The sequence below is a fragment of the Xenopus laevis genome, chromosome 1S (genome assembly GCF_017654675.1).
Source record: "Xenopus laevis strain J_2021 chromosome 1S, Xenopus_laevis_v10.1, whole genome shotgun sequence".
Taxonomy (NCBI): Eukaryota; Metazoa; Chordata; class Amphibia; order Anura; family Pipidae; genus Xenopus; species Xenopus laevis.
Genome location: NC_054372.1, coordinates 156,019,509 through 156,031,354, shown reverse-complemented (window position 1 = coordinate 156,031,354; position 11,846 = coordinate 156,019,509). Strand labels below are relative to the sequence as shown.

The 11,846-nt window shown below is 37.3% G+C and overlaps 1 protein-coding gene across 1 annotated transcript in view; it reads left to right on the top strand.

Moving 5' to 3' along the window:
* The window catches only part of megf10.S (multiple EGF like domains 10 S homeolog), a 93,098-nt gene extending 88,857 nt beyond the window's left edge, over positions 1 to 4,241 (top strand). Inside the window, exon 24 of the mRNA XM_041580417.1 lies at positions 2,009 to 4,241. Within this exon, the coding sequence (XP_041436351.1) occupies positions 2,009 to 2,169 (161 nt within the window). The 3' untranslated portion in view covers positions 2,170 to 4,241. The remainder of the gene's footprint in view (positions 1 to 2,008) is intronic.
* Positions 4,242 to 11,846: the final 7,605 nt, after the last annotated feature.

Genomic DNA, 11,846 nt, shown 5'->3' with positions numbered 1-11,846 from the left:
CTGTGCAAAATAGTGAGCAATGTATAGCATTTTATTATAGTGTTTGCAGAGAAATTACTTGCTAGTGCCTTGCACAACTATACTTTTGTGTGCATGCTTTTGGAAGTGTTTACATATTCAGTTACAGTATATGACAGAGACGGCAGTCACTGATGAACATGCAACCCTACGACTGTTTATAGATATATCATGTGATTTCAAGAATCTTTTGGTAGAATTTGAATTTCGCTAGCTTGCTTGCAGTATGTGGTTCTTGGGTCCTGTGGCTTTAGTACCTTAGGGATTATTTGTACAAAAGCATGTTGCTTAAATTCCAGTTCTTGAAACTAATTACTAGGCAGTTGACTAGAAAGCAAAAGACACACCCTCTGCCATGGAATTTTCCCTAGGGAACAGTGAGTCTAAAGAAGCGACCTTAGAATACTGAAAACTTTCTTTGTGAATACTTAGGTATAGTTATCCATTGAGGGGTAAATATATAAATAAGCCACTCTTGAGCACAAAACTATTTTTTTCTAGTGAGGCCGTTTTATTATCTTTATAAGACTTTGGGACCAATATATGTCACAAAACAGAATGCGAACAGTATAAAACGTAGGAGCCTTTTTTTAAGATTGCTAGTACAGGAATGGGATCAGTTATCCGGAAACCCGTTATCCAGAAAGCTCCGAATTACAGAATGGCCATCTCCCATAGACTCCATTTTATCCACATAATCCAATTTTTTTTTTAAACTGGTTTCCTTTTTCTCAGTAGTAATAAATGAGTATCTTGTACTTTATCCAAACTAAAATAGAATTAATCCTTATTGGAAGCAAAACCAGCCTATTTGGGTTTATTTAATGTTTTCATAATTTTCTAGTAGATTTAGGGGCAGATTTATCAAGGGTCGAAGTGAATTCGAGGGAATTTTCGAAGTAAAAAAATTCGAAATTCAAAGTAATTTTTTGGATACTTCGACCATCGAATAGGATACTACGACTTTGATTATTCGAATATTTGACCATTCGATAATCGAAGTACTGTCTCTTTAAAAAAACTGTGACATCAATACTTCGCCAAATTAAACCTGACGAAGTGCTATGTTAGCCTATGGGGACCTTCGAGAGAAGATTTTTGAAGTCGAAGAAAAATAGTTCGATCGATGGATGAAATACTTTGAATCGTTCGAACGATTTTACTTTGACCGCTAAAAGGTCAAATTCGGTGAAAAAAAACTTCAACTTCGATGCCATTCGATGGTCGAATTTCGAAGTATTTATCACTTCAAAATTCGACCCTTGATAAATCTGCCCCTTAATGTATGAAGATCCAAATTACCAAAAGATCCGTTATCCGAAAACGCCAGGTTCCGGATAACAGTACTTTCGGCACAAGCAATCTTTAATGAACCTCCCAAACAGGCTTTTTAAAAAAGAAAAAGGTCGGTAGCTGAAGTTTTTCTTGGTTCCAAAAGTCCGTTAGAGGAAACTTATGAAGCTTGCTAAGCTGTTTTGGCATGAAACCCAGGGTGAGTTAGGAAACTCACGTGGATTTAAATTAAAGATTGCTTGTTCCATAAAGTTTAAGAAGTCTTAAATGGACTCCTCGGTGTCTGACTGAAGCCCTGAAACCTTAGCATCGCATTTCACTTACTTTATAAAGCTTCCTGGTTTCCTGCGAAGAATGTTCAGAGACAATGGCCTATATGCATCATGAAAATGATCTTGCATGTGTATGAGCTTGCTGTTAATATATTCAAATATATTGAACACTTACACTTACATTTTCCATGAAGTTACTGAAAATTAAAGTCATTATGCTATGCGCCTCTGCTTGCTGGAAAGACAGACCTTTGGGATATTAATGTGCATACAGTATAATATTTCATCATTTCCTAATGAATGAAAAATCATCTGGGAAACCACTGATGAAGTGATCTGAACCACTGAACAGAAATCATAATATGTCATTATTGTTTTCCTTAACTTGTATATGCTTATAACCCTTGCTTTTTCTTCTGTTGTAGAACCCACTGTGAGTGTCGTCCATGGAGCTTTTTGTAATAATGGAAAAATCAGCCAAGATCTTTACGACCTTCCAAAGAACAGCCACATTCCATGTCACTATGACTTACTACCAGTTCGAGAGAGCTCATCTTCCAATAAGGATGAAAGTACCAGTGAATGACAAAAGTGATCTATCAAATAGCAGTTTCCCTGCAGCAGAACTATGTGCTGAAATTCTTGAGACTGATGCCCAATGGAGACACTGCTTCCTTTAAATAAAAATTTCACAGAGCAGGTGGGCTGAATGTTTACCTTGACAAAGGTCATTGATGGACTAGTGACCTGAAGACATGGGTGACGTAATGTTACTCAAATAACCTGAGAGTTAGAAGCGGCACAAGAAACTATTATTTGTATGCTCTATCTCAGCAAGCTGAAGTTTTTCACTAGGTCTCCGTATAGAACAATAATGATTTGCAGGTACAATTCTGTATTATATTTTGTAGGTGCTTGTGTTCTTTCATTTCTCTATTTGTAAGAGAAAAATTATTATGTTAAATGTTCATATATATATATATTTTTGCACTGACCTGAAGGTGTCCTGTGGTTAACCAGAAGCCAGTGATCTTTGTTCAGAACTGGAATAATGCAATCATACCGAAAATGTGACTGCTGTGTACTATGCAACATACAGCTGAATACAAACCAGGAAAGCAATCTCAAGTCCGTTTTCCTGCTGATGATTTGTGGGATGAGGTTTTATTAAGAAAAGATTTTCATGAACCTGCAATTGACTATTCTAGTTTATTATGTACTCAGAGTTTATTTTTATCCCCAGATCCATTTGTCCACCAGATAATAGTGATGATTTTATAAGTTCCCATTTCATACTACAGAAGAACTACTTGGCACCCATTACAAGTGAGACAATATAACAAGGTGCCACACTGACTAATAATACCCTGCAGGATATTCTTTAATGCACTACACAATAATCTTATTTTATTTTTTTTAAACCGCTATGTACCTTTCTTGTTATAAATGAAAGAGAAACAAAATGGGGTACCATAGGCTACTGAACTTCTGAAAACCTTTGAATAGGACCCCAAAATGATACAAAAAAGGCCACATTTCACTGAGAACACGGGTGCATATCAGAAATATTTTTTTTTTGTAGACAAAATTCCTAGTATTTAGTCTTTATTTCTCGAGTGGGCGTGTAACTAAGCAGATAATGGGGTGAGAGTTTTACATAAGCAGTGTTGAATTGAGTTTGGTAGGCAAGTGGTAATATGTATTGTAATATATAAAATAAATAGTGATGTGTAGAATATTTCAAAGTTAGGACAACTGATTAATCTCTGTGCATACTTGCTGAGAAAGGCACCTTTTTTCATTTTTTAAATAGTCTTTTTAGAGGCTACATGCTAAAGCGGGTCTTTTGCATATTGCTAATAATGTTATTATCGATACCACTATTTTTTTAGTACAACGAACCTTCATTTGAATATTTTGTACTGGTTTCATTTCATGGGTTTGTGTGTAAATAGGCCATTATGCATTGAACTAAAAGTTGAAACAGAACTATCCATAAGCGTGTGTAAGTATGATCACAACCCTGGTATTTTAGTCTATATGTGACTTTTGAGCTTTTTGCCAAAACATTATTGATGTTTTTCCTTTCCTGTTATAAAAACATTTTAGTTGTTCTGCTGGAAAGAATTATTTTTGTAAATATGCCCAATTTTTTTTAACAAAATTATTAGATTCATTTAAGAGTAGACAAGTTTAGTGAACAATGTTATTTTGCAAAAAAAAAAAAAAGGTACCTCCGACATCTGAAATACATGGAACTACAGAATTACTGCCACAAACATTAGAAATCTGCTCTTTTTAATGTTGTACGAATCTCAATCTTTTCTGTGCTTTGCACGTGTCTAGGGCCCAGTTACTGAACAGCTGCAATAGAAAGGGAGAGAGGCCTAGAACTCTAGTATACTAAGTCTTAGTAATTTGCAGCTTTGTCTATCCAACCGTATAAATCCTACCTATGTTCTTGTTGTACAGTAAATGTGGAAATAAAATGTTATCACAAGACCATGTATTTCCTCTGTATACACAGTACAGCTTATTTTGTTAATCTACGCTATTCTATTGTAAACACGGACAACCATTAATCTTGTCAACAAAAAAAGAAACAGTTGAAATTCTACAATTTTTGTACTTATTAAATACAATAAAATGTTTATTACTGATGTTTGAGGTGTGACATATGTGCGAAAATCTTGATAAATAGTGATGGGCGAATTTATTCGCCAGACGCGAATCCGCTGTGAATTCCCGCAATTCGCCACCGGCGAATAAATTCATGAAACCGCCGTGAAAATTCACCTGCATTTTTTTGACGCCGGCGCCGTTTCTATCATCACTATGATAAAAAAGCAGGGATGGTTTGTGAGAAATCCTGCCTACTTGACTCAGTGACTACAAAGGTTTTTCCCACAGAAAAAAAATAATTTTAGGCCTTGGGCTCACACAACACATACATTCCACAAGGCTACCATATTATGCTCTGCATTTTATAAAGCACTAGACATTAAGCCCGTTAAATTAACAATATGTAGAAAATTCGCCAGAGACGGTCCGTGGGGCACATGCGCAGTAGCGCAATCCCACGGACACAGGGACTAGACGCAGAGACACTTCAACTTTATTATATCCTTATAAATGGTGAGTTTTGATGTCATCAGTTATAAACGGTGAGTTCTGATGTCATTTCTGTCACACGACTCACTGATAATAAGTAATAAAAAAAAGTAGAGCAGGGGAGGGATCAAACTTCATCCACCCGCCTATACAATCCCTATAGTGTTTTTTTGGCAGGAAGGAATTAGAGGGTTTTTTTTTTGGCAGGAAGAAATTAGAGGATTTTTTTTGGCAGGAAGGAATTATAAGGTTTGTAGGCAGGAAGGAATTATAAGGTTTTTAGGCAGGAAGGAATTAGAAGTTTTTTTGGCAGGAAGGAATTAGAGGATTTTTTTGGCAAGAAGGATACAGGAGCATGCGCACCATGAAATACATTCCCCCATGAAGCAAAATAAGGGCAATAAGGAACTGTAACCACTTCTAAATTAGGGATTCATGTTTCAATTAACCATGGGTAATTAATTGTTTTACATCTCTCTCTCTATATATTTACACATTTGTGAAGGACCTTTAGATAGGGGCAGCGGGGCAGCAGCCCAGGGCCTTTGGGTAAGAATTGGATAGACTGGACGGAGCGGGGGAGGGCTCAAATTTCATCCCCCCGCCTATCCAATCCTTTTTCAGTTCTACCGATGCTAAAACCTCTGTGACAAAAACGAACAGAATGAAAAGCCATGTATGGGCAAGAACATGAAGGCGGCACCATAGCTCCCGCTCTCGCTTCTGAAGTCTACAGGTCACTGAGGGTCCGGGTAATACAGGGAAGTGTATGCTGCCCAACAGTCCCGTATTTCCCAACCCAGCCCGCAGTCCCACAGCGATACTTACACCTCCCGAAAATCTCTTAACTGGAAACTCCTAGCCACCTGTCTCACACAAAATCCCAAAGCCGCAAATCTCATCACGCGAGACTGGCGTCGCGACTACGCGGAAGCTAGAGGTCCGTGGGGCACATGCGCAGTAGCGCAATCCCACGGACACAGGGACTGGACGCAGAGACACTTCAACTTTATTATATAGGATAGGATAATAAATATTGTGAAACATTTATCTGCAAAAAGTTATAATACACAGCAGCACAACAGCTAACGTTGCTTCCTTACATCAGTTGGGTTCAATTCTGACCAAAGACAGTGAGAAGCTCTTATGTTCTACCATTGTTTTAATGATGTTTTCTTGAGCTCATGGTTTTCTCCCACAAATTAAAATATACTGGCTTCTAAAAAACTAACTTTAGTTGAAGGTTGGAAATTATACTGTTAACCTCAGTGTGCCAGGCACATACATGAAGGATTAAATATACTATATACTATAAAGGGTTTAATAAAAATCAGGACCAATAAAGTGTATTGAAGGGGGGAATCCTACTACAAAAGTCAGAATATCCCCTTTTATTACATATGCCACTGTGGTTGGTGGTACATTCTTCTGACTTCTGGTTCAAAATGATTTGTTGATTTAGTCACAAGTCAACACAATTTCATTGTATTCAAAATAAATAAAAGCTATAAAAGCGGTCTTCTCTATAACCCAGTTCTACTGTTCAAGTTGCCTGGCCTGCTACTGCAATCATTATAAATATAAATACAACTTCCAGTCCACTTACCCTTAGCCTGATTTGCATTAAGCTCAAATGCACAAAACAAAATAAAGTTACATATTTAAAAAACACTTTGGTTTGAGCACCCTAAAATATTAAATAATAAGGGTTGTGAGGTTTACAGTGTAAGGATTGTTTTGTTGGATATTGTTTCAGTGAGTTCATTACATTTTGCCTGGCAGCCTAGCATCTTGATTGGTGAGCAAAATGCCATGTGACTGCTGAATGATCCAATGCTATTTTGTCAGTGTAAATCAGTGCTGCATTTGTTTAAGTAGGGTGCAATCTTTTATTGTTGCATAAGGAATACAATAAGGGCCCTTACTGACGGGCGTTTGAAGGTGCGCTCCCCTGCCTTTCGTTTTTATGCGATCAGCCCCAGGGGAGCGCAGGAGTAGAAGCGCTGAATTCTTTAGTTGGGACGCAGCATGTTGCATTTTACCTGCGTTCACCGCTTACATGTGTCTGTGTGAGTACAGCCACATTGAAAAGAATCACGTCTACTCCTGTGCTTCCCTGCAGCTGAAAGCATAAAATGGGAATTTTGATAAATCTGCAGTTAAATCTGTGCTACTGTGAATTATGAATCTCCAGAAAATGCCACCTCTTCTCCAACATTTAAATCACCAGAAGAGTATGACATTACTCACGGCAATTCAGGTTAATCACGGGAATATACTTCCTGTGATTGCTTTGCATTTTCCCACAAATTTCCCCAAATCATGTGACTTGTGCTCCCCCTCCCTTTCCCCCCCAGCAGCCTAACAAAAGAACAATGGGAAGGTAACCAGATAACAGCTCTCTTAAGGTCCCCATAGACGCAACGATTCTTCTTTGGTGAATGACCGATTTCAGCGAAGTCCGACCAATCCATCAAATTATCGTGCGGTTAGTGGGATTCAGAAAATTGATCGGCCAGGTTTAAAAATCTTTATCGTTCCCAGTGCAATCTATCTATGTTTGCAGAGCCAAGCAGGCAGCTACTCTTCAGTTTTGCTGGCAATATCGCCTAAAATGGTCTTTTTAGTTGATGGACACATCGTAGATTTAAACGATCATTTCGAGATAATCGTGGTCTCACGATAACGATTGGATCTTTTAAAAATCTTTACATCTATGGCCATCTTAACACAAGATAACAACTGCCTGGTAGATCTAAGAACAACACTCAATAGTAAAAACCCATGTCCCACTGAGACACATTCATTTACATTGAGAAGGAAAAACATCCCCTGCCAGAAAGCATTTCTCTCCTAAAGTGCAGGCACAAGTCACATGACCAGGGGCAGCTGGGAAATTGACAAAATGTCTAGCCCCATGTCAGATTTCAAAATTGAATGTAAAAAAATCTATTTGCTCTTTTGAGAAATGGATTTCAGTGCAGAATTCTGCTGGAGTAGCACTAATAACTGATGCATTTTGAAAAAAACATGTTTTCCGATGACAGGATCCCTTTAAGGAGCAAAACAGTACATTTTCCCCCAATGAATAGTCATGTCTGAATTTCTGGTTAGAGAGGCTGACATTCTCTACGAGTAATAAAGCCTCAATAAAAAAGGAATGATCTAACTTCAGATATATAAAATTGACTAAAAAGAACCCCCCAAGGTTTTATCTAAAAATGGTATAAACCAGTGAAAATGGCAAGCCAAAGCGCGTTTCGCAAAATTGCTTTTTCAAGGCTGTCTCACCTTGGGGGGTTCTTTTTACAAAAAAACTTTTTTATAGTGATCTGGGCGCTTCTCTCTGCCCAGGTTATAGGAGATTCCTCATCTGCATTCTTGTTTTACTGTTTTCACTATAAGTGCTCTGGAATTTGTGTGTTTTTTAGAAAAGATAGCTTGTTAAATAGATAGTTAGTTAAAATAGAATTGAGACCACAGTTCCAGAAGCACTGACTTCTCCTCCTTTGTGGGGTCCCGCAGTTAGTAAAGCAATCAGCTAGACAATACGGGACTTCTCCAGCCTTCTACCAATTTCCTTTTCCTACCTTTTCTTGGAATCAGAGATATTTATAATTGCACTTTAAGTAATTTATATGTGAATCGATCACAATTGGTGGCACTTTACCATCCTTATTGGTGTTTTAGCTGGTTGTAAGTAATTCATTAATTAATGTTAAATGAATTGTTTATGAGTTAGAAATTACCAAATACACACAAAATTTAAAAGGAAAATTAATTGTGCCTTAGTTTTACCCTATTTAATGTTAATTTATTGAGGTTAAGCACTAGCACTTTGTGGGATAAACTATTAAGGGGGGAACTCATAGATACTGGATCACGTGACCTAATGGTTTAACTGAAAACAAATCACACAGTGATAATATATATCCTTTTGTAATTTTTCTGATTAAGAAGACGGGGATACTTTTCTTCTTTTCTCCTATACAAGAGTAATACAGCCTCATTAACAAGTGATAACTGAGCTATGTAACTGCAAGCCATGTTAATTCATTTTCTGAAATCTGAAAGCAGAGTCTGTTTATCAGTCATTCTTTGCATTTGTTGATAGACATACAATAGCACATGTCTGGTGCCTTGCATGTTACATTTGTTCAGTAACATATAGAATATCACCAACTTAAAAATGGCACAGATCCCAGTGAGGCAAAGATAAAATATTTTGGAACAAAACTGATTTTTTTATGAAAACAATCTGATAGAGGCTCCTTAAAGATTAGCATTGTCATGGAATTATCATTCATTATTTATTCATGGCTCTATAAATGTCCCCTTTGTATTTAAAATTCCTTTGGGAACATTTCTTCTTTCTCCTTCCTCTTTAATGCAATTTATTTCTGGCATAAATTTTACGGGGGTAGTTCACCTTTGGATTAACTTTTAGGGGGTTATTTACTAAACGCCCCAATGCAAAAATCCCAAAAATTTCTTATTTTTTGTTATAAAATCAGACTTTTAAAAAATCACGAATCTTTTGGAATTTATTAAACCCCGAGGATGGAAAACTGAAAATCTGGTCTGTCAAGGTTGCATGTAAATCAATGGGAGAAGTCCCAATGATTTTTTGATGTGCACTGGGTTTTGTGCAATACGTCCGAAAAAAACGTGAAATTCGTGAAAATCGGATGATCTGATCTGAAGAAATCATGAAAATCTGATTTTTACCCGCAAAGCAAATTTTGGGAAAATGTAATAATAACTAAGAGTAAAAAACCTGAGTGGATTTGATTGGAGTTTGTAGCAGAAAATATTGAGATAAATGCGGACTTTGATAAATAACCCCCTTAGCATGTTGTAGAAAGTTAAATTCTGAGACAATTTCCAGTTGGTCTACATTTTTATTTTTAATAGTTTTTTAGTTATTTGGCTTTTTGTTCAGCGGCTCTCCAGCTTGGTATTTTAGCAGTTATCTGATTGCTAGGGTCTGATCTTCCTCAGTAATCAGGCAGTGTTTTGAGTGACAGACTCAAATAAATAAAGGAGAGGGACAGAATAGACAGTAACAATAAAAATTAAATTGTAACCTTATAGAGCAATAGTTTTTCATCTGCTGGGGTCAGTGACTCCATTTGAAAGCTGGAAATAGGTAGAAGTGGAAGACATATAGCTCAAAAACAACAAAGAATAAATATTATAATATAATATTTTAAGACCTATTGCAAAGTTGCTAGGAATAGGGGATTCTATAAAATACTAAAATTTAACGTTGAACCACCCCTTTAAATGCATACTGAAAAATTACTTATGAATTCAGTGAAAAAAAGCTCCTTCACTGGGATCTCTTTTTTAGCAGCAAAGGAATATCATAATCTGTTTTGAGGAATGCAAATAATTTTCTAAAATCCAGCTAATAATCACATTTGAAAATTTAAAGGAGAAGGAAAGGTGAAATCAATGGTGGATGCCAAAAGATAGGAACCCCCAATGATGTATTTGCTAACCCAATACCCCGAGCACCATTAACCAATCCTTTTACAGCTTCTTTTTTCTTCTGCTTTACCTGAATAAAATCCCTTCAGTACTATCAACTGCCACTCCCAGCCCCCTGTCTTGACATGTGCATGGGCACCTTAACCCTAAAATGTACCCTGGGTGAAGAAGAGAAGATGTATAGTAAGTTTGAAAAAAGACGCACATCCATCAAGTTCAACCTTTTAAGTCTATATAACCTGCTTAACTGCTAGTTGATCCAGAGGAAGGCAAAAACCTAATTTTAAGTCTCTTTGAGACGGACTTCATTTAGATGGATCCTCCCTGCTTCTAATAGGAATGGGCACCCACATGTCAGCTAGATGGAGCTACTGGTAAATAAAGCATTACAGAGATTATGATATGATCCCCTAATATATCTATACATAGTTATCCTATAACCCCTCAAGTGCCTTTTCTCCAGCAGGAACAACCCCAACTTGTCCAGTCTTTCTTCATAGCTAAGATTTTCCATTCCTTTTACCAGCTTAGTTGCCCTTCTTTGTACCCTCTATAATTCAATAATGTCCTGTTTGAGCGCTGGAGACCAAAACTGTACAACGTATTCTAGATGGAGCCTTACCAGCGCTCTGTACAAAGGAAATATAACCCCTCCTCCCATGAATCTAAGCCCCTTTTAATGCAGCTCAAGACCTTATTTGCCTTTGATGCTGCTGACTGCATTTCTTGCTACAGCCAAATGTATTATCTACAAGGACCCCAAGGTCCTTTTCCATAATGGATTTGCCTAGTGCAGTCCCATTAAGGGTATAAGGGGCTTGGATATTTTTACATCCCAGGTGCATGACTTTACATTTATCAACATTGAATCTCATCTGCCACTTAGCTGCCCAGATTGTCAGTTTGTCAAGATCCTGTTGCAGGAATGTCACATCCTGGATGGAATTAATTGGGCTGGATAGTTTTGTGTCATCTGCAAACACTGATACATTACTTACAATACCCTCGCCTAAGTCATTAATGAACAAGGTAAATAAAATCAGACCCAATACCAAGCCCTGAGGTACCCCACTAAGGACCCTACTTCAAGTAGAGAATGTACCATTAACAACCACCCTCTGTACCCGATCCTGTAGCCAGTTTCCTATCCATGTGCAAACGACTTCATTATGCCCAACAGCCCATAGTTTAGAAAGCAGTAGTATGTGTGGCACGGTATCAAACACTTTGGCAAAATCCAATTAGACCACATTTACTGCTCCCTTGCTGTCCAGAATCTTACTTACCTCATCATAAAATGCAATCTAATTGTCAGACATGACCTATCCTTCAGAAAGCCATGCTAATTGCTTAATGCCATTCGCTTGGACAAAAGTTTGAAAGTGATCCCTTAACAGGTCTTTAAATAATTTTCCCACCACAGATGTCAAACTTACTGGCCTATAATTGCCAGGCTGAGATCGTAATCCCTTTTTAAATATTGGAATGACATCAGCTTTCCTCCAATCCATATGTACTATACCAGTTGAACTTCAGTTGAACTAAAGAAGCTGCACAGATGAGTAGTAAAACATCTTCAATGATTACTCCGTAAGTTCAGTTGATTTAAATTTACTTCTACTAGAAAACCATGACTTGGATGAATGAAAATCTTCAGAC